The sequence below is a fragment of the Mustela erminea genome, chromosome 20, assembly GCF_009829155.1.
Source record: "Mustela erminea isolate mMusErm1 chromosome 20, mMusErm1.Pri, whole genome shotgun sequence".
Lineage (NCBI taxonomy): Eukaryota > Metazoa > Chordata > Mammalia > Carnivora > Mustelidae > Mustela > Mustela erminea.
In genome coordinates this window covers 28,452,287-28,476,988 of record NC_045633.1, presented here as the reverse complement: position 1 = coordinate 28,476,988, position 24,702 = coordinate 28,452,287, and the positions used below count along the sequence as shown (strand labels likewise).

The 24,702-nt window shown below is 55.3% G+C and overlaps 1 protein-coding gene across 4 annotated transcripts in view; it reads left to right on the top strand.

Moving 5' to 3' along the window:
* Window positions 1-2,529: 2,529 nt before the first annotated feature.
* Window positions 2,530-24,702, top strand: part of FBXL18 (F-box and leucine rich repeat protein 18) — a 44,577-nt gene continuing 22,404 nt past the window's right edge. For 2 of the 4 annotated variants that reach the window (XM_032327333.1, XM_032327335.1), the window contains exons 1-4: window positions 2,531-2,696; window positions 8,577-8,792; window positions 11,922-13,465; window positions 23,381-23,599. In XM_032327333.1, the coding sequence (XP_032183224.1) occupies window positions 2,679-2,696; window positions 8,577-8,792; window positions 11,922-13,465; window positions 23,381-23,599 (1,997 nt within the window). In that variant the 5' untranslated portion in view covers window positions 2,531-2,678. Of the gene's footprint in view, window positions 2,697-8,576; window positions 8,793-11,921; window positions 13,466-23,380; window positions 23,600-23,781; window positions 24,019-24,702 lie in introns of those variants that run through there. The other 2 variants (XM_032327332.1, XM_032327334.1) reach the window with 2 other exon arrangements.

Here is a 24,702-nt window from a genome sequence, read left to right as displayed (position 1 = left end):
CAGTACAGACAGCGTGGGCTCCAATCCCAATTTTGCTTCTCATTCGGACTTGGGGGGGCGGGGGAGGTAACAGAGATCCCCACCTTCCCTGCATCCTTCCCAGCCTCCACTCCAGATATTTTTGGGGATCACGGCCGGGAGCTCAGACCTGGCTCAGGCTAGCCAGTACTGCAGAGGTGGGCTCTGGGAGCAGGAGTCACTGAGAGTGCTGTGACAAAGTGTCCCCCAAACCTGGAAACCACCCCTGAGTGGGTCAGCACAGTGAAGTATTGGAACTGACTCCCCACCTCGGTCGCCTGGAGCCCACACTTGGCGGTTTCCAACTAAATGCTCCTCAGAACTCAGCGCCTGGGAAATGCGGGACTCCCAGTAGTTAGAGTCTGTGAATCGCTCCTGTGTCGGACCCTTACGGGGATCAGCCCGGGGAATCATTTAGTTGACCATGGTTTACCGAGGGTCTGTTATTGTCCAGCTCTGTTCTAGTGGAGGGGTGCGGTGTCTAAACATGGCGTCTCTCCTGATCGGATTGGGGCCTCCAGATGTGGGGCGAAGATCACATGGAAGCCGGAGGCATGGGCGGTCAAAGAATTCACCTGAGGCAGAACACAGGAGACAGAAGTTTATTGAATACACCGGCAAGGGAGTGGCAGGCAAGACGGCAAAGCAGAGACCATTTGCCAGGAGGCAGTGGGTGGGGGCTGTTTTTAAAGGGGGAAGGTGAAGAGGAATGGCGACGTAGGGCCTTTTCCCTTTTTTGGTAACTGTGCCCGGTTGTAAGTAGAGCACTGGAGAGTTAGGGCCTGTGGATAGTTTGAGGTAGGTCATGTGATGGGTCCGTCTGCATTCAGCCCAGGGGGTCGCTGTGGGCCCTTTCTACACTCCTCCGCTCAGGCCTGTTTGCTGAACAGTGGCCTCTACCCTGGGGGACAGAAAGTAAACACCCCCACCACAATGAAAAACATACCTGATTACAGATTGTAGGGGAAAAGGAAGGGTCAGGAGTTAGGACAGGAGGAGAAACATCAGCCTCGGACACTGCTGATGCGTGCCCAGGTCATAGTTCTGCCTGAAGTTGTGTATTTAACTGCAGACTAGACCACGAACTCTTTGAGACAAGGACTGTGCCTGCCCCCAGGACAGTCCACCCACAGAAGGAGCTCATCAAAGGTCTCTTGATAGGAACAGGCTCAACCCAGTGGGGTTGGGAGGTAAATGAGGCCTGGGGGAGAGTGTATGAAACCTGAAGCACTAGGTTGTTTAAGTGTCCCCCAAAGATTCCTGTCCGCCCAGAACCTCAGAATACGGCCTTATTTGGAAACAAGCTCTTTGAATACGTCCCTAGTTAAGGTCGTGGTGTCTTTATAAGAAAGGATACAGGGCGCCTGGGTGGCTCAGTGGGTTAAAGCCTCTGCCTTCGGCTCAGGTCATGATCCCAGGGTCCTGGGATCAAGCCCCACATCGGGCTCTCTGCTCAGCAGGGAGCCTGCTTCTCCCTCTCTCTCTGCCTGCTTCTCTGCCTACTTGTGATCTCTGTCAAATTAATAAAATCTTTAAAAAAGAGAAAGGATACATGGCCTTTGGTGCACACACACACACACACACACACACAGAAAGGAAGATGGCCCCGCAAAGACAGAGGCAGAACTTGGGAGTAAGGCCCCTGAAAGCCAAGGGCCTCCAAGGATGCTGGCCGCTACCCAAAGCTAGGAAGAGCCAGAAGAGATGCTTCCAGCAGTTGGAACACGGCCCAGTCGACATCTTCACTTCCTACGTCGGGCCTCCACAACTGAGAGAATACATTTCTGTGGTTTTAGATCCCCCAGGCTGTGGTACTTGGTCCCATCAGCTGCAAGAAACCTATACATGCTCAGGGTCACCCCCCAGTGTTCCCCACGGATTTTTCTTCCTAAATGGTTTTTACGTGCAAAACGTTATGGGTGAGCACACATCCATTCTCACGTTCATCTACCCCGCCAGCATTTATTCGGTGCCGATGACATGTCAGGGAGCATCCCCAGGTTCCCGCAATCCTGCCACTGAGTACAGGGAGAGAAGCACCAAACAACAAACAAAAGAGAAGAAAAAAAAAAAAAGAAGAAAAAGAAAAAAAGAAAAGGACACAGTAGGTCAGACAGCGCGTAGAGCTATGGAGTAAAATACAAGATAAGGGGTAAGTTTAGGGGTGGGTGTGGACGGCAGGGAGGAGGTGATGCCCTTTGCCGCGGGATGGTCCGACATGTGGTTCCTGCACACTTGCAGGCACGGGGACGTAAATGCCAAGGCCCGGAGGCAGCAGAGTGCTCGGCCGGCCAGGGGAGACCAGTGTGGCTGGAAAGGCGCAGGCAAGGAGCAGAGGAGGGGGAGCCCAGGTCAGAGAGGCTACGGCGGAGGCACCGGCGCCTGACTCGGCGCCCCGGAGCTCAACCGGCGCCCCGGAGCTCAACTCGCGCCCTAGCACGACCCCAAGCAGCAGCGCCGCACCCAACATGGCGGCCGCGCATGGCTCGCCGGGTGGCGAGCGGAACTGCGTACGGCAGGCGCCGGAAGTGGCGGGAGGCCCCGCCCCCTACCAGGGTCTCTGTGGAGCCGCGGACGCGCCGGCTTTGAGCATCCCTGGCGGGCCGGGGGGAAGCCCTGGGGCTGCGGCTCCGGCGGCCGCGGCCCCGCCCGCCTTCGACATGGCCAGCTCCGGAGAGGTACGGCCGGCGCCTCTCTCCGCTCTCCTTCCTGCCCCGCGGCCTTGGCTCCGCTCGGGCCTTCCCATCCCGCCCCGGTCCCCTTTGCGTCCTTTCCATCGAGCCCCCTGACCCGCTCCATCCTTCCCGTCCCGATCGCGACCCGGCGCTCTGCTTCCCACCTTGACTTCGACCTCAACCCCGGTCGCGCTTGGCCCTTTCCGCCCTGAGCCTGGCGTCGGCCGGGTTTGGTCCTTCCTGACCCGACCGTGGCCCCGGCCTCGGCCGTCTCGCCGGTTCCTTCCCATCCTTAACCTGGCCTTGCCCCATCCTTGCGTCGCCCCGCCCCTCAGGCCCTCACCCTGTTGCGAAGTCACAAGCTCTTTTCCTCTTGGGTTTTCCATCCCTTTCGCAGCCCCGCAGTCGTGACCGCCAGAGTTCTTCCCCGCCTCTGCGCCCCAGAGTTCCATGCTGCTGTAGGCCTCTCAAGCCATTTTCCCATGCCCCTGCACGTGGGCTCAGCCCTTGGAGCTATGAGACGTTCAGCTTCCATGTCCACTCTGCACCCCATCCTCTATGTCTGAATGCTCCGAAAGTCCCCACTTTTCTCTGCGCCTGCTTGTTGCGTGACTTGGGGGCTAATGGAGGAAAAGCCATTTTACCTGGGAGACTTTTGGCTTACCCCGGAATTCCTTTCCCCCATGCTCCACAAGTCTGGGACTGAGTCCCTGTAATGTGGTGCAAGGTAATTTATCTGCAGACCAGGGTACGTGGGATCTGGACTCTGATTAGCATCTTTTCATTTGTTGCTTCCTGCCTATCTTTATGTGTACTTGTGGCTACCTGTGTGTCTGTTTATCATCTGGGACTTGGACCTTTGAGTGCACTGTTTTAGGGGCTTACCTGTGCCCTGGGGAACAGGAGTCAGAGGGTCAAGCGTTTTCTTCGAAACGTTTGGGGCTGAGGTCGCTGACGGTTCCTTTTCATTCGAAGTGAGTTTGGCTTAGAAGTGGCCCCTAGATTGAGGGGGAGGGTGTGGGACACACCTGCAGACTGGTGGTGGGATTGAAGGGTCAGAAAGCCACAGCTCTTTAAGGAATAGTTACAGAGTAGCCTGGCTGTGTTAGCAAATTACAAGTGTGTACTTGCGGGAGCTGGGGGCGCTGGTACCTTGTTCTTCCGGGGTCCTGGCACAGAGGGGCCTCTGTTCCTTGACACATATGAATGACCTGGCCAGTGAGGCCTCTTATTTCTTCGTGGACGTCTCATTCTACCCTGGATGTGGAGATCAAGGTCCCTTCTGGGATGTTCTATTTATTATTTATTGATATATAGCTTGCACGCCGTGAAATTCACCGTTTTGTTTTCTTTTTTTTTTTTTTTTTTAAAGGTTTCATTTTTTTAGTTGACAGACAGAGACTGCGAGAGCAGGAACACAAGCAGGGCACCAGGGAGAGGGAAAGCAGGTTTTCCACTGAGTAAGGAGCCCAATGCAGGGCTGGATCCCAGAACTCTGGGATCAAGACCTGACCTGAAGGCACACGCCCAATGACTGAGCCACCCAGGCGCCCCAAAATTCACAGTTTTAAAGTGTGTGTGTGTTTAAAGTAAGCTTTATGCCCAGTGTGAGGCTTAAACTCACAACCCTGAGATCAAGAGTTGGAGGCTCCATTGACTGAGCCAGTCAGATGCCCAAAGCAGTTTTAAAAAAATACATTTGCAAGGTTGTGCAACTCTTCCCACTACAGGATTCCAGAGTGAGGTGGTCTTACCTTGAAAGTCATTACTGGCTTTAACACGTGGACACTCAGGATTACTCCCGGAGTTTCTCATAGTGCTTCAAACGATTCTGAAGCAGCGGTCTGTTGACTCATCGGGTTCAGTGCTTCTTTTTCTTGGAAATTACAAAGTGATCCCTGTTCCAGAGCCGTTCTTGGCCTAGGGAGGAGATAAGCAAGCAGGCAAACCGTGACAAATGAGGCTGGAGCGGGAGGAGGGTACCTGATACAGCAGGAGGGGGGCAGGGTGAGGGTGAGTTGAGCCTGTCTGGCTGAGGCTGGGAGGGCTTCATTGCGTTCGAGCCTTTGAGCCCAAGTTCTGAAAGTAGCAGTTTTCCTGTGTGGTGGCATGTCCGGTAGAGGGAACAGCTTGTGGGAAGGCTTGGAGGCATGAGGGAGGGCATGTTCCAGAAATTGCCACCTGGAGAAGCAGAGACCTAGGAAGTGGGTAGAGTGTGGGGCGGAAACCCATACAGTTGTGCTCCTCTTTTGACTGACCTTGTATTTTATAATGCCAAATATGTTATGTATAACAATGTCACATCATGAAAGTGTGCTGTGTTGTACCCACTGCCCAGTTCTTTAAGAAACATTTCTTTTCCATTTAATGTTTATTCTTTTCGTTTGTTTGTTTTTTTTAAGTAAGCATTACGCCAAACATGGGGCTTGAACTTAGAACCCTGACATCAAGAGTCACATGTTCCACTGCCAGCCAGCCAGATTGCCCCAACCAATGCCCAGTGTTTACAGTTAACACTTGAACAGTCTTGTTTCATTTCTGTCTCTCCCTTTGGCTCATTTACATCATTCCAGACAACTCATCAGTTGGTTTGTGAATTCTGTGGTTTCTTTGGGTGCCTGAGGGGTAAACATCTGGGAGGGGGATTTTTTTGGCAGATACTGAAGTTTTAGTACCTAATTTTTCTTCTATCTTTCAGTTCTTAAAAAAAAAATTGTGAGATGTTACATTCTGAAAAGTGCATTAAACTCTTTTTAGCCCTTATGCTTCATACCACACCTATAAGTGGTCATGATCTGGTTCTAAACATATGGTTCCCAGAGGTGCCAGAGAAAGACCACATGTCCGTCCTCATCCCTGGACTGATTTCCACAGACCACAGGGGATGCCTGTCCTGGATCTTTCAGGAAGCCCCAGCAGCCCTTCTCTTGTGGTGGGAAGAGCAGTTTAGCTGGTCAAGCCCAGCCAAAGGCTACTCAGGCTACTTACCTAATTTTTTTTTTCAAGCCCCAGTGTGGGGCTTGAACTCACAACCCCAAGATGAAACGTCATGTGCTCCTTATCTAACGGTTTTGAGATGGAGAGTGGGTGTGCCATAGTTCCGCCAAGGCTGAAAACACATGGTTCCGAGGGGCAGAGGGAAGCCAGGGTGGTCGTATATGGGTGTCTGTGTGTATAATTGTGCGTACTCTCTGGGCTACAGGTTTTGTTTCATTCCTTCCCAGGGATCATTCCTTGTTTGCTCTTGGCGGCTGCGGAGCTTCTGGCTTTCATGGGGAAAAGCTGTGTGTGTGGACTTAGAAACCACAGGTCTTTGGCTTGGAAAACCTGGATTCCAGGCAAAAGACTTGACTGTTGCAAACCTGGCAGCCTCCTCCCAGGATCGGCCTTTGGAGACCAGGGGCAGCCAGCTGCTCCCAAGTGCCTGCATTTGGGAGCAGAGAATGTGGGGAAAATCACCTTGTGGGGTGTGCTGAGACTGGACAGAAGGGGCTTGAACTGAGTTCCTGCCCACCCCCCACTTTTTTTCCCTAAATGAGAGCTCCATGCCCAGTGTGGGGCTTGGGGTTTGAACTCACAACCCTGAGATCAGGAGTCACACGCTCTACTGTCTGAGTCAGACAGGTGCCCCTGTAATTTCTGGGTAGGTTTTTTTGTTTTGTTTTGTTTTTTAAGATTTTTATTTATTTATTTGACAGAGAGAGAGATCACAAGTAGGTAGAGAGGCAGGCAGAGAGAGAGAGAGGGAAGCAGGCTCCCCGCTGAGCAGAGAGCCCGATGTGGGACTCGATCCCAGGACCCTGAGATCATGACCTGAGCCGAAGGCAGCGGCTTAACCCACTGAGCCACCCAGGCGCCCCTGGGTAGGTTTTAAGAGAAATTCAGTTTTAGTGATGTCCTGTGAGGCCGGAGCTTCAGACAGTGTTCTGCCCCATGTTCTCACGGCTCCGAGAAGGGCTTCTTAACTTTGATGAACCTGCAGATGGGGATGAGGACATCCCCTATCTAGCCTAGCCTCAGGCTGCTCCGTGGATTCAAGCTGTCCCTACCTCTCTCCCTAAGCCCTCTCCCTGCCCGACACCGCCCTCCCCTGCCTTGTTAGCTTTGCCTGATAAGGACCCTTCTGGTTGGAGCCTCTCCCCACAGATGGAGTCCCTGAGTCTGGGGTGGGGTCTGGGACTCTCATCCCCACGACTGGTTCTGGGAAGCACTGAGCTAAGGAAAGTCACTAATGGTTGAGAACGGTAGTCCCAGAATAGGGCACCCCCGAGCACTTGGACTTGGGGGCCGTCGCAGACCTCAGGAGTAGCGAGACAGGACTAAAGCCACCTCAGTTGGAAAGGGGAGCAGGGAGGGCTGCCTCTTGCAGAGAAGGGAACGCGGGCAGGGCCAGCACTGTGAAACAGGGGGACGTATCTGTGACGACCTTCTCCCAGGCCTGGGGAGGGCTTGGCAGGCCTGGAGCTCATCAGGACCAAGTAGAGGTGTGCCGCAGTCAGAGTGCCTGGGAAACCCCTGGAGGCTGCGTGGGGGGTGTGCAGCGGCTCTCATGCCCGGGGGTTCACGGTTGCCATGGCAGCAGCAGGGCTTTCCAGGCCTCAGAGCTTCCATCCTTGCAAATATGTGCAGAAGAAAAGTCAGGCTGGAGGAGGAGGGCTCACAGACAGAACTGCTGCGAATGGCAGGAGAAATAATCCCCTTGCTGGGAGTGGTCCAGCAGGCATCCCCGCAGGGTGGTTTGGGGGGGCTGGACCCCTTCCGGGGCGTGCTGGAAAGATACAGGGGTCCCTCCCCACCATGGGTTTCCCCTCAGAGCCTGCAGTTAGTTGGTCCTTGATTTGGGGATTTCATGTCCCACCAACCCCGGGCGGAACCCCTCCCTCTCGGTAGTACGCATCAACCCGGGAGTGGCGGAAGGCCCGTGTTAGAGAAGAAAACCTTTTGCAGATAGCTACCAGAACAAACTGAAATGTGGGCACATCTTGCGGGAGATACCAACACAAGTTCCTAGCCAGAAAGTGTGATAAGCACACGGAGTGTGCTCCGTGGCACACTCCCTGTTAGCTAGTACCGATCTGAAGATGGAAAAACGTCATTAGCAGGTGCTGTTTCTTCTTCATAAGGACTTGATGGTCTTATTCTCTGGCTTTTCTTGCCCTTAATGCCAGTGCTGGGAAGAGCTACCCCCGCTGCCGGCTGAGGGCTGGGTGTCCATCACAGCAACCCCAAGAGGCGAAGACACTGTTGTCACCCCCCCGGTTCTTCCTATTTCTTTTCTTTTTTTTTTTTTTTAAAGATTTTATTTATTTATTTGACAGACAGGGATCACAAGTAGGCAGAGAGGCAGGCAGAGGGTGGGGGGAAGCAGGCTCCCTGCTGAGCAGAGAGCCCGATGTGGGACTCTATCCCAGAACCCTGGAATCATGACCTGAGCCGAAGGCAGAGGCTTTAACCCACTGAGCCACCCAGGCCCCCACTTACTGTTTCTTGATAGAATTCTCCCACTTAAGCGTTTTTAAGAATCTAGAGTGACACTGGGACAGCGGGAGGATAGCAGCTTTCCCAAGCCAATAGGCTTGGTCTCTGGTCGTAAGTTGAGTCTGAAACACGTCAGACTTGATAGTCTGGAGCCTTTTAGTAGGAAAAAGTCCTTAAATTTGGAAAAGAATTGAAATTTCGTTTTGAATCTCCTACTCTTGAAGAGAGACCTGGTGGGCAGATCTGAAAGGGGCTTCTGAAGTGGTTAAGATTTTTGGGAAAAGGACCTTCTCTCCTACAGACTGTGGTGAGGGCTGCTCTTGGCGTTTGTCCTTGGCCGAGGAGGCCAGGCTGAAGGCCACCTTTGGGGATCCTGTGGGAATTCGGTGTTGTCCTTATTTGCAGGACACATCCAACGATGACGACGTGCCCCCTGCAGCGGCCGCCATGGCGGCGGGCTCCCACCTTCTCGGCTTCTCGGACGAGATCCTGCTGCACATCCTGAGCCATGTGCCCAGCACAGACCTGGTTCTGAATGTTCGGCGCACCTGCCGGAAACTGGCGGCACTGTGCCTGGACAAGAGCCTCACCCACACCGTGCTGTTGCAGAAGGACTACGAGGTGAGGTGTGGTCACGGGGGTGGGGACGGCCCACGTGGCCACCCAAGGACTAGCCAGGCAGTAGGGTGCCCGCGTGGCTGGTGACAACGTGGGTGGGCCCTCAGAGTCCTGACCGGCTCAGCCTCCGAGACATCCAAGGTGATGAAAGCTAGAGGCCTAGAGGTGCTGGTAGCGGGCTGCCCAGCAGTGAGGACGTGGGCCTGGTGGAGGCTGTGCTGGGAGGGAGCTGGACTTCCCGGTGGATGCCCAGGAGTAGGTTCTGGAACTTTTTTGGTGGTGCAGGGAGGCCCCAGCAGCTGTGTGGGCCTTCAGCTGCCTTATACTCTCCAGGCCAGGCTTCTAGGTGTCTGTTCTTGTGATGGGCAGGACAGGTGTCACCTTGTGCTTTTTCCTGGCCTGGGTAGGGTGCTGGGGTGCCCAGGGTACAATTTCCATCCAGGGCTGGGCCGTTTCTCTATCTTCTTTCCAGAAGCCACTGCTAGGGCTTTTTTTTGTGGAGTTCTAGGAGTCCTCTTAGAATTTTGGATCCTTTGTCGGATACCCGTATTGTGAGTATCTTCTCTTGGAGTCTGTGGCTCGCCTTTCTTTTTCTTTTTTTTAAACAGTGTCTTTTTTTTTTTTTTTTTTTTTTTAAGATTTTATTTATTCATTCAACACAGAGAGAGAGATCACAAGTAGGCAGAGAGACAGGCAGAGAGAGAGGACGAAGCAGGCTCCCCACTGTGCAGAGAGCCTGATGCGGGGCTCAATCCCAGGACCCCGGGACCATGACCTGAGCTGAAGGCAGAGGCTTAACCCACTGAGCCAGCCAGGCACCCCTGTCTTTTGAAGAGAATAAGCATTTAAGTTGAAGTCCAATTTACAGATTTTTTTTTTTTTTGAGTTTTTGTTTTTTGTAACCAGTTGAAGGAAAGCCTTAAACCTGAGGTTGTGAAGATCTCCTTCTTTCTCTAGTAGAAGTGTTTTAGCTTTAGCTCTTATGGTAGGCGAGTAATCCCTGATGTGTTAAGTCTCTGAATGTGGTGTGAGGTAAGGATCGAGGGTTCCTTCCTTTGTATATGGCTCTTCAGTTGTTCCAGCATCACGTATGGACAAGGTTGTCCTTCCCTCAATATTGCCTTGTGAATTTTTTAATGATGTGAGTAAATTTTAATTCCAGTATAGCTAACATACAGTGCTATGTTAGTTTCGGACGTAGATCATTTGGTTCTCAGCACGAGTGCACTGCTCAGTCGCCGTCCGCTCTTCTCCACTACCCACTGCCCACCTCCCCTCGGTCACCATCACTTTGTTCTCTGTAGTTAAGTCTGTTTCTTGGTTTGTCTCTCCCTCTTCTTTACCTTTGCTCTTTTGTTTCTTCAGTTCACCTATGAGTGAAATCATACAGTATTTGTCTTTCTCTGACTTGTTGCCCTTAACATTATACTCTCGAGCTCCATGCACGTTGTTGCAAATGGCAAGATTTCATTCTTTTTTTTTTTTTTTTTAAAGATTTTATTTATTTATTTGACAGAGAGAGATCACAAGTAGGCAGAGAGGCAGGCAGAGAGAGAGGAATGGAAGCAGGCTCCCTGCTGAGCAGAGAGCCCGATGTGGGACTCGATCCCAGGACCCTGAGATCATGACCCGAGCCGAAGGCAGCGGCTTAACCCACTGAGCCACGAGGCGCCCAAGATTTCATTCTTTTTTGTGATTGCCTTGCAACTTTTGTGGAAAAGTCAACCGACAACATATCTTAAAGATAACAATAAAGATCTTGACAGGAATCCGCATTTTAGGAGGCTGTGGGAGGGATTCCTTGGTGAAGCTATGCATTTGAACCCTGGGTGAGGCCCCTCCAGAGCTTGGTTCTCTCGGTGAGAGCAGGCTGTGCTCCTCTCTGCTGGGGGAGTGTGGGTGTGCTGGGAGGCTGAGCTGAGTCCCCAGAGCCAAGGTCAGGCTCCCTGCCTGGGAGCATTCTTGGCTGGAGAGGGAGGGGCACGTGCCCCAGCACAATGTCACAGCACCGTGTATCAGGACCCCTGATGTGCGTGTCCTATGCCTGCTTGGCCATGTGTGCATGAGTCTACCTTAGAGAAGTGACCAAGATGCACGGACATCACGTGTGTGGGTGCTCGAGGCAGGGGTGCTGTTGAAGGCCTCCTTGGCAGCGGCTGGGATGTCCTGCTGTTGGCCCCTGAGTTCCCTTGCTAGATGTACCATGGCTTGCCTAACCAGATCACGGCAGGTGTTTGAGGAATATTTAATGATGTGAAAATGCATCGGGTTTCCAGGGCACAATTCCACTGTGTGATTCAGGAAACCTCACGTAACATAACATTTACCATCTCCACCATTTTTAAGTATGTGCTGCTGTATCGTGTACGGTACGTCCATTTGTGGTGATGTGCTACCGTCACCAGCATTCCTAGAACTTTTCCATTGCCCTGAACAGAAAGTCTGGATCCCGAGAGCAGTAAGTCCCTATTTCCCTTTTCCCCAGCCCCTAGTAACCTCGGTTCTGCTTTTTGCTTGTGAGTGTGCCTCTTCTGGATAATCGTGTAAGTGGGGTCACACAACATGGGATCTTTTAGGACTGGTTTCTTTCCCCTTGTGCGACGTCAAGGTTCACCCCCTATGGCGTGTGTCGGAGCTTTGCTTCCTTCCGTGGCTATGTAGTCTTTCCTCGTATGTGCAGACCACGTTGTGCTCACCCATCTACTGGTGGACATTGGGTGGTTTCATCTGTGACTAGGGCTGCTGTGAACATCGGGGAGCATGGAGTGAGTCCCTCTTTTTCCCATTCCCTCGGGCGCACGCCTAGGAGGGGAATTGCCGGGGCCCGTGGTCACTCCTTGTCAGCTTTTTGAGGAACCACCACACTTTTCCACACCAGCTGCACCATGTTTAGGCTCCCACCTAGCTGGGGACTGTGGGAGGTGAGCATGTGGGAGGGGAAGGAGCGGCCAGTCCTCCTCTCCAGTGTACCTCCTCCACTGGAGTAGTGAGCCCCTGCGGGGCCCCTCGGGGCTCCCCAATGGTCGTGGGGGAGGGTGTGACCCGAGGACGAAGGAGAAGGAGTCACTTGGGTGCCTTTGGTCCCTTTCCTTCGTTGACCGCTCCCTGGCCTTTCCTGGGCCTTCCCTGCAGGCGAGCGAGGACAAGGTGAAGCAGCTGGTGAAGGAGATCGGCCGGGAGATCCAGCAGCTCGACATGGCTGGCTGCTACTGGCTGTCGGGCGCCACCATCGAGCATGTGGCCCGCTGCCGCAGCCTGGTGAAGGTGAACCTCTCGGGCTGCCACCTGACCTCCCTGCGCCTCTCCAAGATGCTCTCAGCCCTGCAGCAGCTGCGCTCCCTGGCCATCGACGTGAGCCCCGGCTTCGACGCCGGCCAGCTGAGTGGTGAGTGCAAGGCCACACTGAGCCGTGTGCGGGAGCTCAAGCAGACGCTGTACACGCCGTCCTATGGCGTCGTGCCCTGCTGCACCAGCCTGGAGAAGCTGCTGCTCTACTTTGAGATCCTGGACCGCACGCGCGAGGGTGCCGTCCTGTCGGGCCAGCTGATGGTGGGCCAGAGCAACGTGCCGCACTACCAGAACCTACGAGTCTTCTATGCGCGCTTGGCGCCCGGCTACATCAACCAGGAGGTGGTGCGGCTCTACCTGGCAGTGCTCAGCGACCGCACACCTGAGAACCTGCACGCCTTCCTCATCTCCGTGCCTGGCAGCTTCGCTGAGAGTGGGGCCACCAAGAACCTGCTGGACTCCATGGCCCGCAACGTGGCGCTGGACGCCCTGCAGCTGCCCCGGTCCTGGCTCAATGGCTCGTCCCTGCTGCAGCACTTGAGGTTCAACAACCCCTTCTACTTCAGCTTCAGCCGCTGCGCCCTGTCCGGCGGCCACCTGATCCAGCGCGTCATCAACGGCGGGAAGGAGCTGCGCAGCCTGGCAAGCCTCAACCTTAGCGGCTGTGTCCACTGCCTGTCACCGGACTCCCTGCTCCGCAAGGCGGAGGACGATATCGACAGCAGCATCCTGGAGACGCTGGTGGCATCCTGCCGCAACCTGCGCCACCTCAACCTCTCGGCTGCCCACCACCACAGCTCTGAGGGCCCGGGCCGCCACCTGTGCCAGCTGCTGGCCCGACTGCGCCACCTGCGCTCTCTGTCCCTGCCTGTCTGCTCTGTTGCCGACTCGGCGCCGCGGGCCGACCGTGCTCCCGCCCAGCCTGCCATGCACGCCGTGCCCCGCGGCTTCGGCAAGAAGGTGCGCATCGGCGTGCCGTCCGGCCCTGGCCCCTTCCCGGGCCAGGCGGGCCCCCAGCCTTCCTCCGTGTTCTGGTCCCTGCTGAAGAGCGTGCCCTTTTTGGAGCGCCTCGAGCTGATCGGGTCCAACTTCTCCTCCGCCATGCCACGCAACGAGCCCGCCATCCGCAACTCCCTCCCGCCCTGCAGCCGGGCGCAGAGCGTTGGGGACTCGGAGGTGGCCGCCATCGGGCAGTTGGCCTTCCTGCGGCACCTGACGCTGGCGCAGCTGCCCAGCATCCTGACGGGCTCCGGGCTGCTCAGCATCGGCCTGCAGTGCCAGCAGCTGCAGTCCCTCTCGCTGGCCAACCTGGGCATGATGGGGAAGGTGGTCTACATGTCCGCCCTGTCGGACATGCTGAGACACTGCACGCGGCTGAAGGACCTCAGGTGAGAGGGCCCTGGCAGCTCCTGGGCGGTCTGCGTGCCCCTCGGAGGTGGGAGGGGCGGTGGGGGTGCGTGGGTGGCCCGGCCTCTCGTTTGGTGGGTGTTCGTGCGGCTGAGCCCATCTGCCAGGGTGGCCTCTAGTGGCTGAGTGTCTGGGCGGGACTGACAAGGGCCTCACAGCAGGGGAACCGTCGGGGAGGCGGCGGTGGGGCTGAGCCCAGGGAGGGCAGGTGGGAGGTGGGAAGTGGGGCCTGACCGGGTCCTCATCGTGGTGGCTGTGAGTGATCACGATCGTGCTACAAGATGCTGCTGTGTGCGCAGTCTTTCTCCGTCCTCGTGACTGCCCCACGAGGTGGCTGCTCTCGTTCCTGTGTGGCAGAGCTGGTAAGTGGGGGTGGGAGGTGCGCCGGGAGGCCAGCCTGGGGCTTTCTGTCCAACTTTGTGATTCTCAGAGCTACGAGTCCGTGAGTTGGGAGACTTGAGACAGAAGAGATCCTTGTATTCTGGGAAACTAGGCAGCATGTACCATAGCCTGCCTGGTCTTGTGAAAACAACGTGTGTCCCAAACCACCAGCGAGGTGGTTAGGGGAGCTCGGTGAGGTGAGAGGACTTCAGCCGGCAGAGGGCGTGGGCCAATTTCCGGTTGAGAATGGTTCCCCTGCCTCCCCACTGGCAGGCACCCCATCTGGGCAGGAGGGGCTGGGATGGAGGAGCTGGAGAGAGGGGTGTCGAAGTTGGGGCCACACACGGTTGGGAGGTGACGGGGGCCGGGAGCAAGAGGCAGTCTGATCGGAGAGAGGCGGGCAGAATCCACCTAGGCTGTTGTCCTAAGAGCCCAGACATGAAATGGACTCCTACTGAATGGAGCTGTGGAGTGAGGGGTGTTCTCGGGAGGACCTGACATTTGGAGGGGAGGGCTCTGTTGACTTGAGACGTGTTTGAAAATCTGGACAGAGCTGATCTTGCAAAATTGCAGTTTCCCAGAAACTACTGGACAGGTATGGCGGCGGCGGGCCCCAGCTCTAGTAGGGCTTCAGGTTGGGGAGGAAGTGACAATGGGCATAGGTCTGTTAGCTGGTCTCTCCGTCAGGCTGGAGCTATGGGGCGGGGGTGGGGGCGGCACCAGTGGGCCCCGAAACGTGCCCTCGTCCCCATGATGGTTATTAACACGCTTTGTGCTTTTGATGAGGGCCAGGTGCTCAGCCAGTGGCTTTCGGGCCCCGTCTCCTTTAAACTTGGTGACAGCCCTTCATCGTTCCCATGTCACAGATGAGGTGGCAGAAGCTTGAGGGAGGAGCTGAGGTTCACCTTGCTCAGTGTGACTCTGGAGCTTGACCTTGGCTCCAGAACTGTACAAAAATGGAGACACCTGTGTCTTTGCAGACCTCCACTCCCCTTAGAGTGTCATGGGACAGGAAATGGACCAGTTTTGAGCTGGAGCTGGCAGAGTGCTTTGCTGTTCACACTGGGGAGTGTTGCAGACCTCCACTGCACACTGTGTCTGCCCTGCCTCTGTTCCCCGCTCCAAGCACAATACAGACACTGCGGCCCCCTGAGGCCCTGCTCATCGGGGGTGAGAGGCCCAGGGTCTGACCCCAGCCTTCCACGTGGTGGAGCAGGCGTTCTTCTGCCGAGTTGGATCCGCATGGCCTGGACCTGCAGCTCAGGACCTCGGCCGGAGTTTTCACAAAGCCCAGCATTTGGCACTTTTTTTTTTTTTTTTTTAAAGATTTTATTTATTTATTTATTTGACAGAGAGAAATCACAAGTAGATGGAGAGGCAGGCAGAGAGAGACAGAGGGAAGCAGGCTCCCCGCTGAGCAGAGAGCCCGATGCGGGACTCGATCCCAGCACCCTGAGATCATGACCTGAGCCGAAGGCAGCGGCTCAACCCACTGAGCCACCCAGGCGCCCCGCATTTGACACTTTTTATTATGCTGTGTCCCCTGCGTTCTAGTTACACTTGGCTTTGAGAACTGTAATGCTGAGTTTTTAGAACCCCCTGGTTTGGAAACCTGAGTCAAAGTTAACTTCCTGTGAATGTTGTTGTCCAGTGTCCGTGAGACCCTGGAGCCGCGTGCGCTGGGCTCTGGCTGTGCCTCCCCGGCCACTTCGGAGCTTGCCTGGAGGTCGTACAAGAGGTCTTGAGACAGTGAGGGATTCTCGATGGACAGAGTTGTTGTTCCCATTGCGGGGCCTTTGGGACCCTCTGTCCTGTTCTGGGTGGGCCGGACGCTCCTGACCGCTGGCTTCCCAAGGCTCGTGGGAGTGAGGACCGCAGGCCTGCCCTTTGCATTCGGACTCTCCCCCTGCCCCGCCACGTCCCTTTTCCTGCCCGCCTCTGCCCCATTGCCCGCATGGAGTCCTCTGTGTTAACTCTCTCTGGCTTGGGCACCGCTCCTGCCAGGGTGGGACGGAGGAGGGGCCCTGACCACAGCGGGCAGCTGCCACCACTGCCTGCACAGGAGGGGCCTTTCCAACTTCTGAGGCGCCCGCATCTGCATTCTTGCCCGCGTCTGACACCAGGCATGCACGCCCTCTCTTTCCACTGGTTCTTCCCCGTTCTGCACCTTGTCCCGCCTTGCTTCTTCCCATGCTATTGCGGTCACGTCACTGGCCTTTCTGGAAGAAGCGGCAGTAGGGGCATGGCCAGTAGGCCACATGTTCCTGGGAGCTGCGGACGGATCCCTGTGTTGGACAACAGAAGGCCCCACAGGCCTGCGATCCTGCTGACCGAGGGAGTCTGTGATTAGGAATTGAATGTTCCTTAATGACAGGAGCCCAAGTCGAGCATTAGAGTCAAATTTCACCAAATTCCAAGCCAGGGTGTTTCTGGATCTCTCATTTTTGCCATCAGTGTTTTTTGCTTTCTTGCCAGCCCATTAAGCCTTATACCTTTTCTGACTGGACTGTGGTCGCACAGTTCGGTCATTGTCCGGGAGTGTTGGGTAAAAACAGAAATCAAGAAGATAAAATAAAGTAATACAGTCACGTAATTCAGCAAGTCAGAGTATTCGAAATCTCTCCCCCAAACACCTGCCTTGTGTCCAGAGCGTTCAGTGTCTGCTGCCTGCAGAGCCCCCTAGAGACGGCAGGTGCTCCCGGCCGCCTGGGCTGGTCTGCCTGGGGGAGAGGGGAGCGGGTGTCGCGTCTGAGCTGGTCCCCCCCGCCCCGCCCCCGTTCCTCCACCTGTAAAGTGGGGCTGGTAAGTCCAAAGGAATTTGTACCTATAAGGCCTATGGAACAGGGCTTGGCACCTGCCGTCCCTGTGATGGTTCTTTCTCTGTCTAGCAAATATGTGAACACCTGTCACACCGGGTTCTGTCTGTAAGGAGAGATCCTTGTCCCTGGGAAGCTGACATTCCAGTGGGGCAAGCGGGCCAGCAGTGCACGGAGGAAAGAATGTGGTTTATGAGTGAGTAAGGGAGGCTGGGGAGAAAGAAGCAGAGCGGGCTGAGGGTTGCTGGAGGCCGGGGGTGGGGTGGACGTCATGAAGGTGAGATTTGAGAAAAGATTTCACAAAGTTAAGTTAGCAAAGTAGAACCTGGGAGGAATGTTCCCAGCCAGGCAGGTGGAGCAGCACGAGCCGCTGGTGACCGGAAATCACAGGCAACTTATGTTTAAGTGAGTTAACATGAAATACGGTCGGGTATGTGGTTTCTCAGCGGTATGAGCCACAGTTCAGATGCTCGGTGAGTGCACGTGCTCGTGGCTGCCAGGGTGGACAGGGCGTACATATGGAACGTTCCCATCTGTGCAGAAGGTTCTGTCGGACAGAGCCACGTTCGTGCCAGGGCCCTGAGATGGGCGGTGCCGGCTGTTTCAGGAGCAGCCAGGGGCCCAGGTAGCTGGAGGGGAGCAGAAGAGCAGGTCACACTGCTGTGTCCAGCTAGGGCAGGAGGCTGTGTCCAACACTCAGGGAGAGACCCGGAGTTGGCTGATTGATCAGATCATGGGGCAGGTGGAGGGTCAGGGTGAGTCCAAATAGTGCTGAGGCTATGGCCTGAGCCACTGAGCTGATGGGGCTGCCATCAGCGGAGAGGGAGGCTGTGCAGCTCAGCTGCGCACATGCGCGCGGGAGTGTGTGAGGCCATGGGCCCCAGCCTGGGCCTGGGGTCACTCAGCAACATTAGGAGGCTGTGGAAGAATCAGCAGAGCCAGCCGAGCAAGGGCAGGCGGGCAGGCGGGGAGCTGGGAGATAGAGCTGGGAGGCATCCCAGGAGCCACAGGGAAGGGCTGGGGGTGCCCACCGCAGTTGGATTCTGCTGGTGGACTTGTCATGGCTGCCAGGGGCTTTTACCACATGTAAGGTTTGACCCCTTTGACATTTTCAACAATGCCAGGTGTAGAAGTATTGTCCCATTTTGCAGATGAGGAAAGTGAGGCCCAGAGGGTTGAGGAGCTGGTCCGTGGGTCCCTGGAAGCACTTCCTGCTTCATGGGGCCATTGAGCGTCCAACAGCGTAACAGCAGCATTCAGCCGTCACCGAGTGGCTTCCGGGGCTGGCATGTGATCCTTGTGGCGAGGTCCTCCCCGGGAGCAGGGCTGAGCATATATGGTGGGTTTTGTGGCTGGGGAGGCCCGCAGGACCCGGGATAAATGGGTTTTGTAGGTCAGCCCAAGAACTTGACTGCTGCGCATAATGGGCTCTCTGTGCATGCCGGCTGCTGAGAACCATGTCTGATCAGAGCTGGGTACTGCCTGTTCAGAACAAACATCGCTTTCTAAAAGGCGGCCAAATGGCCCCGTTCCTCTGGATTCCTGCCTTCTGTGGCAAGCCGAGCCCGGGAGGCTGGAGTGAAAGGAGCAGGTGGTACTTGCCCACCTGCCGTGGGCTGGAGCCGCAGAGAGGAAACGGTGCTCTGAGCCCAGGAGAGGCTGGCACGCTGCTTCTGGGGCCGCCTCCTGGGCAGCTCCTGCTCTTCCTGGTGGAAGGTCCCTGAGATGATAGCCCGTAGGGTCCCCAACCGGCCAGCTGCTGCCACTGCTGTCCCTATCAGTGACGCCCATCAATTCGAGCTTTGTGCCCGCTGGGACTCCTGGCCAGGAGCTGTGTCCATGCAGCTAGGGCAGCTCCTGCGGGGAGGTGGGGCTGGAACACGTCGTTCAGTGGCGCACCTCGGCAGAGAGAGGATTACAAGCTGGACAAAGAAGGGCACCTTCTTTCCCAAGACTGATTAAGCCCTGCCTCACGGGGGAGGGAGGGGAAAGCATTACCCTGAGTCACCCAGCGCGGCTCATGACCTCAGAACCAGGGCAGCGTCTGGGCGGAAGCAAGAGGGCCGGTTTGGAGCCAGGCCTTGGAGGCTGTCCCGAGACTGCCCTAGAGGCCGAGCTACGTCCCTCTGGAGGTGGGCGGGCAGATGAGGGGTGCTCCCTGAGCACCTTCCTGTGCCCGCAGAACCTCGTGGAGAGAGGCTACCTCTGGGAGGCGGGCTCTGGAGGTCAGATCCTCACTGGTTGGAGGGTTGAGGCATGGCTGGGAGGGAGCAGGGCCAAGGGCCCCCCAAGGTGAAGGTGATTGTGATGGATCATTTCGTCATTCCCAGCCCCCCCGCAGTGCTGGGAGCAGAGCTGAGGTTGGGATGTGTGGGCCCTGCCAGTCCAGGCAGCTGGTGGAGTGGACAGGCCTGCCCCCCTCCCAAACACCTGTTGTAGGCGGCTTCCTTCAGAGTGGGAGAGCCTGGAAGTGGTTGGCTAGTTGAAAACCTTGAAAACCATTTAAAAGGGTATGTGAAGGGGCGCCTGAGTGGCTCAGTGGGTTAAAGCCTCTGCCTTCAGCTCAGGTCATGATCTCAGGGTCCTGGGATCGAGCCCCGCATCCAGCTCTCTGCTTGGCAGGGAGCCTGCTTCCTCCTCCTTCTCTCTCTGCCTGCCTCTCTGCCTACTTGTGATCTCTATCTATCAAATAAAATAAATAAAATCTTAAAAAAAAAAAAAAAAGGGTATGTGAACACAACACATAGCCCTGTGCTTACTGGGTTTGTAGCCAAGCTCTCCCAGTCACGTGGACCCGCAGCGCCACCTAGTGACCAGGGCGCCCCAGGCCTGTGCTTCCTTTCCGGCAGGTGGTCTCAGGGATCGGCCAGAGCCACAGGCCGGATCTGGACTTCCACCCCTCCTGTATTCCCACTTTCAGGTCTGCAAAGGGATGCTTACCTCAGGACTTTTAAGAGTGATTTGTTTTTTTTTTTTTTTTTTTTTTTAAAGATTTTATTTATTTATTTGACAGAGAGAGATCACAAGTAGGCAGAGAGGCAGACAGAGAGAGAGAGAGAGGAGGAAGCAGGCTCCCTGCTGAGCAGAGAGCCTGATGCGGCGCTGGATCCCAGGACCCTGAGATCATGACCTGAGCCGAAGGCAGCGGCTTAACCCACTGAGCCACCCAGGCGCCCCAAGAGTGATTTGTTTTTGAAAGAGACAATGAGGGATGCCTGGGTGACTCAGTCAGTTAAGGTGCTGCCTTTAGCTCAGGTCATGAAGGGTTTTAGGATCCAGTCCTGCATTGGGCTCCTTGCTCAGCGGGGAGCCTGCTTTTCTCTCTGCCTCTGCTCGCCACTCTGCCTGCCTGTGCGTGTTCTCTCTCTCTGACAAATAAATAAATAAAATATTAAAAAAAAAAATGAAAAAGTTCAAAAAGTTCAAACATTTTTGCAAGAGAAGTCATCTTTTCCAAAAATTCACATTCCTAGCTGGGAGGACATTTGCTTGCTGTCTGGGCCCTGTGTGACTTCGGTTGTCACCTTGCCCTCGGTTGGGGTACATTAGGACTGCACACAGCCACCTTCGCATCTCTGAGGGGCGCTGCTCTCTGCTGGCTCTCTGAGTGCTTTCTTTAAGGATGGAGTTTTTTTAGCGGGGTCTGGGTGTCAGGCTGGGGCTTCACATCTCTGGAATGGGACACCTGCTTGGGTCACGTCTCTGCCGGCTGTGGCTGCTGGGGGATTCTCGCCATAGGGTTGGTGCCCAGAACAGCTGCACCAGCGGCCTCCCCCTTGCCTCGCGCTTCCTGCGGCTCTTGTCATCCCTCACGGGTTCGGAGTCTCCGCTGACGGTGGGACAGTAAATGTGAGGCTTTTTGAAATCTTACCCCAGGAGGACCCACAGTTCCCTGCCACAATAGTAGTGTCAGGAGTTTACTGGAATCAGTCTTTCTTTTTTTCTTTCTTTCTGGAGCTTACTAGAATTCCTTCCTTCCTTCTTTACTCTTTCTTTCTTCTCTCTCTTTCATCTCCATAACCCATGCAGCGATTGAACACAGGACCTGGAAATTGAGTCAGAAGCTCTATTGACTGAGTCAATACTCTACTTATATTTAATTAAAGCAAAATTAAGGGCCGCCTGGCTGGCTCATTTGGTAGAGCATGTGACTCTTGATCTTGGGGTTGTAAGTTCAAACCCCAGGTTGGGCACACAGAGTACTTAAAAAAAATAATATAAAATAAGTATAAAAACAGTCCTACTGGGGCGCCTGGGTGGCACAGTCATTAGGTATGTCTGTCTTCGGCTCAGGTCATGGTCCCAGGGTCCTGGGATCGAGCCCCGCATCTGGCTCCCTTGCTCAGTGGGGAGCCTGCTTCTCCCTCTGCTTGTGCTTTCTCTCTCTGTTAAATAAGCAAATAAAATATTAAAAAACACACACACACATGGGGCGCCTGGGTGGCTCAGTGGGTTGGAGCCTTTGCCTTCAGCTCAGGTCATGATCTTAGGGTCCTGGGATCGAGCCCCGCATTGGGCTCTCTGTTCAGCAGGGAGCTTGCTTCCTCCTCTCTCTCTGTCTGCCTCTCTGCCTACTTGTGATCACTCTCTCTGTCAAATAAATAAATAAAGTCTTAAAAAAAAATTAAAAAAAAAAAACAAAAACCCCAAACACACACACACACACACACACTCACACTCACACACACACACAAACCCAGTCTCACTAGCCACATTTTAGTGAGTGGTGCCTCCCCTACTGGACAGTTCAGAGTGGAACATTCTGTTGTTGGGGGACGTTCTGTCTGGTGGCTGCTCTATTAGATGGCTGGCATTGGTCTTTCTCAAAGACCCTATTTTATTTATTTATTTATTTATTTATTTAATTAAAAAAAAAAGATTTTATTTATTTACTTGACAGAGATCACAAGCAGGCAGAGAAAACAGGCAGAGAGACAGAGGGGGAACCAGGCTCCCTGATGGGCAGAGAGCCGGATGTGGGGCTCGATCCCAGAACCCTGAGATCATGACCTAAGCCGAAGGCAGAGGCTTTAACCCACTTAGCCACCCAGGCACCCCTATTTATTAAATGCTTTATTTATTTTTAGAGAGAGCACGAGCAGGGGGAGGGGAGAGGGAGAGGAAAAAGAGAATCTCGAGCAGACTCTGCACTGAGCACAGAGCCTGATGTGGGGCTCGATCTCATGACCCTAAGATGGTGACCTGAGCTAAAATAAAGAGAGAACGCTCAGCTGACTGAGCCACCCAGGTAGCCCTCAAAGACCCCATTTTAAAATCCTTTTTCCTTTGTCCTGTGACTTGTTAGCGTCCCTGGGTGTTTGGGTGTCAGGGATCTAGTGCATGACCTGTTTGGGCCTTGCTTGGCTTTGAGGACTGGAGGGCTATCTGCGGCGCTACAGCCAGTCCTGGTCAGATCAACATCTCTCAGGATGTGGCCCGATTCAGAGTGTTTGGGCTCTCTCTCCCTGTGGGAGCTAGGACAGGACACTCTTTTCCCAGTGCAGACCTGCTGCCTTGTGGGTGTGGGCATTTCTTGCTCATTCTAGAAACTTCTCTTGTGAGCCCTGTGTTGTCCCCTAGCGATTTCCCCGCGTGTCCCTGTGATGCAGTGTCTCTTTAGGGCCTTCTTGTAAAGACCAGCCCTTGGACTAGAGCCCCTCCAGCCTGGCATGATCTCATCCTAACGCCATTGCATCTGCAAAGACCCTGTTTCTAAGGAAGGTGTATTCACGGGTGCCATGGGTTAGGACTGTCACATATGGAGGTGGGGGCACAACTCCCACCAGCTCCCCTCTCCTTTCTCCTAGTTCTTGGCGCTCCTCCTGGTAGCTCCTGGAATCCTGTTAGCTTCCCCCAGCCCATCTTTCTTCCACTGGCTCTCATTCTAGAGGGCTCCTGTGGCCTGTGGCCCAGTGTCCTGCCACAGATCCAGGCCTCTGCTGGTTCCACAGCTGTGTTCGCAGCTGGCACTGAGCTGCCCTGTCAGTTTTCCTCAGTGCCTCCGACAGTGCGTCCCCACCACATCGCTCTGCCCTTGGAACTGCTCTGTCCTCTAGGGGTTTTGTCTTGTGTGTGCAGAAAGTTCTGGAAGGGTTTGGAGTATTGTCCTGCACTCCGTGTTCCCGGGTCCTGCTCTCATCCCTGTGGCCAGAGAGTCAGTGCTGACTCTGGCGGTCCTTCCTGCCCGCGCTGAGGCCCTGCCCGGCGCCCATATAGAGGACTGTGGATCTGCCCTGTACTCCCCAGCCTTCCTCATGTGGCTGGAGTGGCCCTGCCTGGCTTGGGGGCCTCACCCGCCCCAGCCTCCAGATCCCCTTCCTGTCCCTTGGCGTTCTTTCCGTGCATTGCAGGCGAGCACTGTTGTGTGACAGGGACTGTATCTAAGTACGTCTCCCTGCCCCCTGCCCAGCAGGTCAATGTTTGAGGTGGGGGGACTGCTGAGCGGGCAGGGCAGCAAACGTGGTGGCCTCTAGGGCCTGAGCAGTGACTTGGCTCGGGTCTCCCTGTGACTCTGGATCTTCTGGGAAGACCCTGGGCTCTGAGTCCTCTAGCAGTGCTGCAGGGGGTTGTGGTGTAGTCCAGCGTGGGGACAGCTGGTGTGGGCCCTCTTTAGCTTGGGTGGGGGGCCCTGGACCGAGAGGCCCCCGCGGCTGGTGCGCCCGCCAGCAGCTCAGAGCTCACTGTCCTCTCCCCCCGCAGGCTGGAGCAGCCCTACTTCAGCGCGAACGCCCAGTTCTTCCAGGCGCTCAGCCAGTGCTCCGCGCTACAGCGCCTGTGCCTGGTGTCCCGCAGCGGCACACTCCAGCCCGAGGCCGTGCTGGCCTTCATGGCCCGCTGCCTGCGTGTCGTCGTGTGCCACATGTTCACCGGGGAGTCCCTGGCCACCTGCAAGAGCCTGCAGCAGTCCCTGCTCCGGAGGTGAGTGTCTGAGGGTGGGTCGGGCGGAGGGGCAGGGGGCCGCCGGGTCGCTAGGGGCCAGCCCCTGGCTTCTTGGACATAAAGATGCCGGCAGAGATGGCGTGAGAACAGACAGGCTTCCTTTCCCCATGGGCCCTCAGCTCCTGGGCGCTCCCTCTGCCACACGCTGAATTTCTACACAGTTGCAGCACAGAAGTGTTCTTTCCATCCCCGGCCTCCTGCGTGGAAGCTCCTTGTCCCTGCGGAACCATTCTCCGGATGTGGGGTACCGGAGCCGTTCAGCCTGCAGCCCCTGGCAGCCCCTCAGCCCCGTCCCTGGACCTTTCCTCTTCCAGGGTGTGATGCCGAACTGCTCCTCACACTCCTTGTCCCATCTCCTTAGCCTTGTTCGGTCTGTGACAGTCCTCAGTCTTTCCTGGTCTTTCATGACCGTGACACTTGTGAAGAACACTGGCCAGGTGTTGGTAGAATGTCCGTGAGTTTGGACCAGAAGTCCACAGAGGTGACGCCGTGTCCTCAATGTGCTGTGCCAGGGACATATGGTGTTGGCCCGTCTTCTCATGGGTGTCTGAGGGTTTCTTTTTTTTTTTTTTTAAAGATTTTATTATTTATTTGTCAGAGAGAGAGGAGCAAGAGTGAGCACAAGCAGACAGAGTGGCAGGCAGAGGCAGAGGGAGAAGCAGGCTCCCTGCTGAGCAAAGAGCCCGATGCGGGACTCGATCCCAGGACGCTGGGATTATGACCTGAGCCGAAGGCAGCCACTTAACCAGCTGAGCCACCCAGGCGTCCCTGTCTGAGGGTTTCTTGACTGTAGTTGCATTATTCCCTTGTTTTTTTTTCTTTGAAGATTTTATTTATGTATTTGTGAGAGAGAGAGGGTGTGAGCAGGAGGGAGAGAGAATCTGAAGCAGATTGACTTCCCGCGGAGCACAGAGCCTGAGGCTGGGCTCAGTCCCACAACTTCGAGATCACGACCTGAGCTGAAACTGAGAGTCGAACGCCCAACCTACTGAGCCACCCGCAAGCCCCCCATCATCCCCCCCTTTTTTTTTTTAATTTTTTTTTTCTAGATTTTATTTATTTGACAGACAGAGATCACAAGC